This window comes from Morus notabilis, unplaced genomic scaffold (genome assembly GCF_000414095.1).
Source record: "Morus notabilis unplaced genomic scaffold, ASM41409v2 Scaffold5356, whole genome shotgun sequence".
In the NCBI taxonomy this organism is placed as follows: domain Eukaryota; kingdom Viridiplantae; phylum Streptophyta; class Magnoliopsida; order Rosales; family Moraceae; genus Morus; species Morus notabilis.
Genome location: NW_010361698.1, coordinates 1 through 3383, shown reverse-complemented (window position 1 = coordinate 3383; position 3383 = coordinate 1). Strand labels below are relative to the sequence as shown.

The 3383-nt window shown below is 36.4% G+C and overlaps 1 protein-coding gene across 1 annotated transcript; it reads left to right on the top strand.

Annotated features, from left to right (window-relative positions):
* Positions 1 to 1636: 1636 nt before the first annotated feature.
* On the top strand, positions 1637 to 3140 carry LOC112092063 (probable ribonuclease P/MRP protein subunit POP5). Its single transcript, XM_024167245.1, has 2 exons — positions 1637 to 1858; positions 2891 to 3140. The coding sequence occupies exons 1-2, from the start codon at positions 1681 to 1683 to the stop codon at positions 2959 to 2961; spliced, it is 249 nt and encodes an 82-aa protein (XP_024023013.1). The 5' UTR covers positions 1637 to 1680; the 3' UTR covers positions 2962 to 3140.
* Positions 3141 to 3383: the final 243 nt, after the last annotated feature.

The window sequence follows — 3383 nt, the reverse complement described above, 5'->3', positions numbered from 1 at the left end:
TCCCCCTCGCCCTCTCCCCCTCTCTCTCTCCCTCTCCCTCTCTCTCTCTCTCTCTCTCTCTCTCTCTCTCTCTCTCTCTCTCTCCAATGTCATTTCAATTCCAACACTAAACACACACACACACAGAACAGATCTCTCTCTCTCACCAATGTCATTTCAATTCCAACACTAAACACACACACACAGAGAGAACGAAAAAGAATGTCCAAAACGGAAGAATAATTATCTCCTCATAATTGAATTGCTAACATCTTAGTAGGTAAATTTAGGAGATTTCTAGTCTCATATCTTATTTAATCTCCAAAACATCCACATTTTAGCTCACATAATTCTATTTGGTGAAAATACATTTGTTTCCAAACAATCTCATTTCCAATATTTAGGGCTTGGCTTACATTTAGGAACAACGAAAAAAATAGCCTTACAAATGTGCGAAACATAAATAAAGAGAAAGAGAGAAGAATTACCTCTAGTCGCCGAATTCATTGCCGGCGGGATCAAAGAAGTCGATGGGGACGACGGTGCGGTCGGCGGTGTAGAGGTCCTTGCTGGTGACGTCTAGGGTCTGGTCGGAGAAACTCGACGGAGCAGAACTCGCACTGGCCGTCGCCGTCGCAGTCACAGTCACGACAGAAGCGCATGGACATGGCGCGGTCGCTGGTTAGCGGGATGAGGCCGAGGCGATGGGCGATGAACTTGTTGTTGAGAACGGAGGAGTTGACTTCGATTTCGAAGATCGGCCGCAATGGCCTATGATTATACTTACAAGTCAATCCACCATGAGACCAAAAGAAAGCAAATCTGAGCCATAGCAAGTGATTTTTGAATTGAGAGAGAGAGAGAGAGAGAGAGAGATAAAATGTGCCCCAAAATGTGATTTTAGACATATACCCCTAAAAGATGGGCCACGTGATCACGTGCACTATGAGAGATAAAATGTGCCCCAAAATGTGATTTTACACATATACCCCCAAAAGATGGGCCACGTGATAGATCATGTGCACTGTGCTGTTATATTTTGGACGACAATAGACGGAATGGACCAAACTGCACCCTTTTAAAGAGTTTGAGGTACGTTTCATAAAAGAAAAAAGTTTAGGAACCAAACTGTCACCTTTTAAAGAATTTGGAGACCATCCGTACAATTTACTTTTCTTTTTTTATTTTAGCAAAGTGGTCTTTTTTTCAGTAGTCAACTAATGATTGATCAATCAGCGATTGACCTATTCATTATTATAATTTTATCAATAATTTATCATTAATAAACTTGTAATTTGTTTATTGAAATTGTATGAATAGTAATTTATCAATGATTTATCATTAATAAACTTGTAATTTGTTAATTGAAATTGATTAATTACTATTTAATTTTGGCTAATTATTAACTAATATTAATTGATAATGAAAAATTATCGAGTTAATCAATGATAAACTTAAGTCAATCAGTGATTGACCGCTAGTCAATCAGTGATTGACTATTTAGTTAGTAAAAGAAACGGTCATTTGGCTAATTTTACAAAATTTCTGTTATTTTTCTAAAAAATCCTTAAAAAGGGGCCATTTGCCTCTATATCCCTATAATTTATGTTGTTATTTTTAAATAAATTTCTCAAGCTTTGTTTTGTTCTTTTATCAGTTTTGGCTTTGTTTAGGTGGGGTTCGTTTTGATAAAGAAGAATCATGGTTGGGTTTAAGAATCGTTACATGGTGGTGGAAGTGAACTTGAATCCTAATAGAGACCAACTCAAAGATGACCCCATGACATTAACACCCTACAATGTCACCAAAGCCATTAAAGACTGTATTCTTCTCAACTTTGGGGAGTGTGGTCTCGCTTCTTCAGTAGCATCTTTCCAAGGTAATCTTACACTTACTACTACCAAATTCGATCAATCAATATTTTTTTTGTTTTTTTTACTGAATTTTCTATGATGATGTTAAAACACTCAGGGAATTCTGCAGTAGGGTATAATATTAAAATTAGAGTCTTATTAGTGTCGCCATAAGGCCATCTTCAATGCAAATGCTTAGGTCAATGCTATATTTGGCATCAAAAAGTGTTTTACAGCATATTTAATTAATGTAATTTCCCTTAAAAAAAAATTAATGTCATTTTGATTTGTTCTCCAATGCATAATGTTATTCAAATGTTATATTTACTCTTTCTCATAGTTTGAATGCTGTAGAAGTAAACTTATAATTTTAATAAAAGATAAAAGAGAAAATAACAATAAAAAGCCAATACTGTTACAATTATATTAAAAAGTCAATACATCAATCAATAGGAATTAAATGCTACTAGAATTTAGAGAGTGATTTTTCTACTCAATTTGACATTTTGAAGAAGAGAATTCATTACTAGACAATGCCAAACTAGTATGCTAATGCCAAATTTGTCAAATTGAGTGTGGGAAAGGGGAACACCATCTTTTTTGGAAAGATAAATGGTGTGAAAATGAACCTTCGGAGTGTTTATTTCCGCGGCTCTTTGGACATTCAGAATTTCCAAATGCTTTACTTTCTGATATTATGTCATTGTCTTGTAATGATGAGTCAAATTGGAACCTTGGTTTTGGGAGAGGCCTCAATGACAGAGAGCTGGAGGATTTGCATTCTCTACTTCAAGTTCTCAATTCCGTTTCAATTTGTTCATCTTCTCTTGATCGTAGAGTTTGGATGTGTGATCCCTTAGGTTTTTCGTGTTGATCCTTTTTGAGTTCCTTAGTGGACAAAGATGATATCCTGAATTTTGAACCTTTTAAATTCATTTGGAAGTCTCGTGTCCCCCATAGAATTAAAGTCTCTTTCATGGGAAACTTAAAACCTGCGATAGGGTGCAGAGGAGAAACCCTTATTTGGTGCTTTCCCCATCTGGGTGTGTTCTCTGCAGGGAAAATGAAGAAAGTATTGATCACCTACTGCTACATTGTACAGTTGTCAGATCACTTTGGAACAAGCTAAGTGTGGAGGCGGGTTTTAGTTGGGCAATTCCAGCAAAGTGTGGTTCTTTGATGATTGAGAGTTGTGGGTTTAGGTTCTTAACAAGTAGGCCAGAGTCCTATGGAATAGTAGTATGGTGCTTTCATTATTATGGTCTCTGTGGATGGAACAGAATAACAGAATTTTAGAGGAAAAGGAGATGGAGGCAACTGATATTTTTGAGAAGGCTAAGTTCTCTGCATCGCTATGGGCTTCTTCAAATAAAGCATTTCAAGGGTTCCCATTTTCTTTGGTCATTTCGAATTGGAAAGATGTAATAATAGGGAATTGATTTGAGAGGTTGTTCCTGTGTTTATCGTGTTCTTTTAGTTTTTTGTCAGCTTTTCAATCCTGACCATTTTTGTTTCTTTTCGGCTTGAGGATACCTTGTCCTCTGCCTTTGT

Excerpts from the sequence above, each read along its gene's own strand:
- LOC112092063 (XM_024167245.1), top strand. The coding sequence starts at position 1,681 with ATGGTTGGGTTTAAGAATCGTTACATGGTGGTGGAAGTGAACTTGAAT. Across the intron at positions 1,859-2,890 it reads TTCAGTAGCATCTTTCCAAG|GGAAAATGAAGAAAGTATTG; the intron begins GTAATCTTACAC and ends TGTTCTCTGCAG.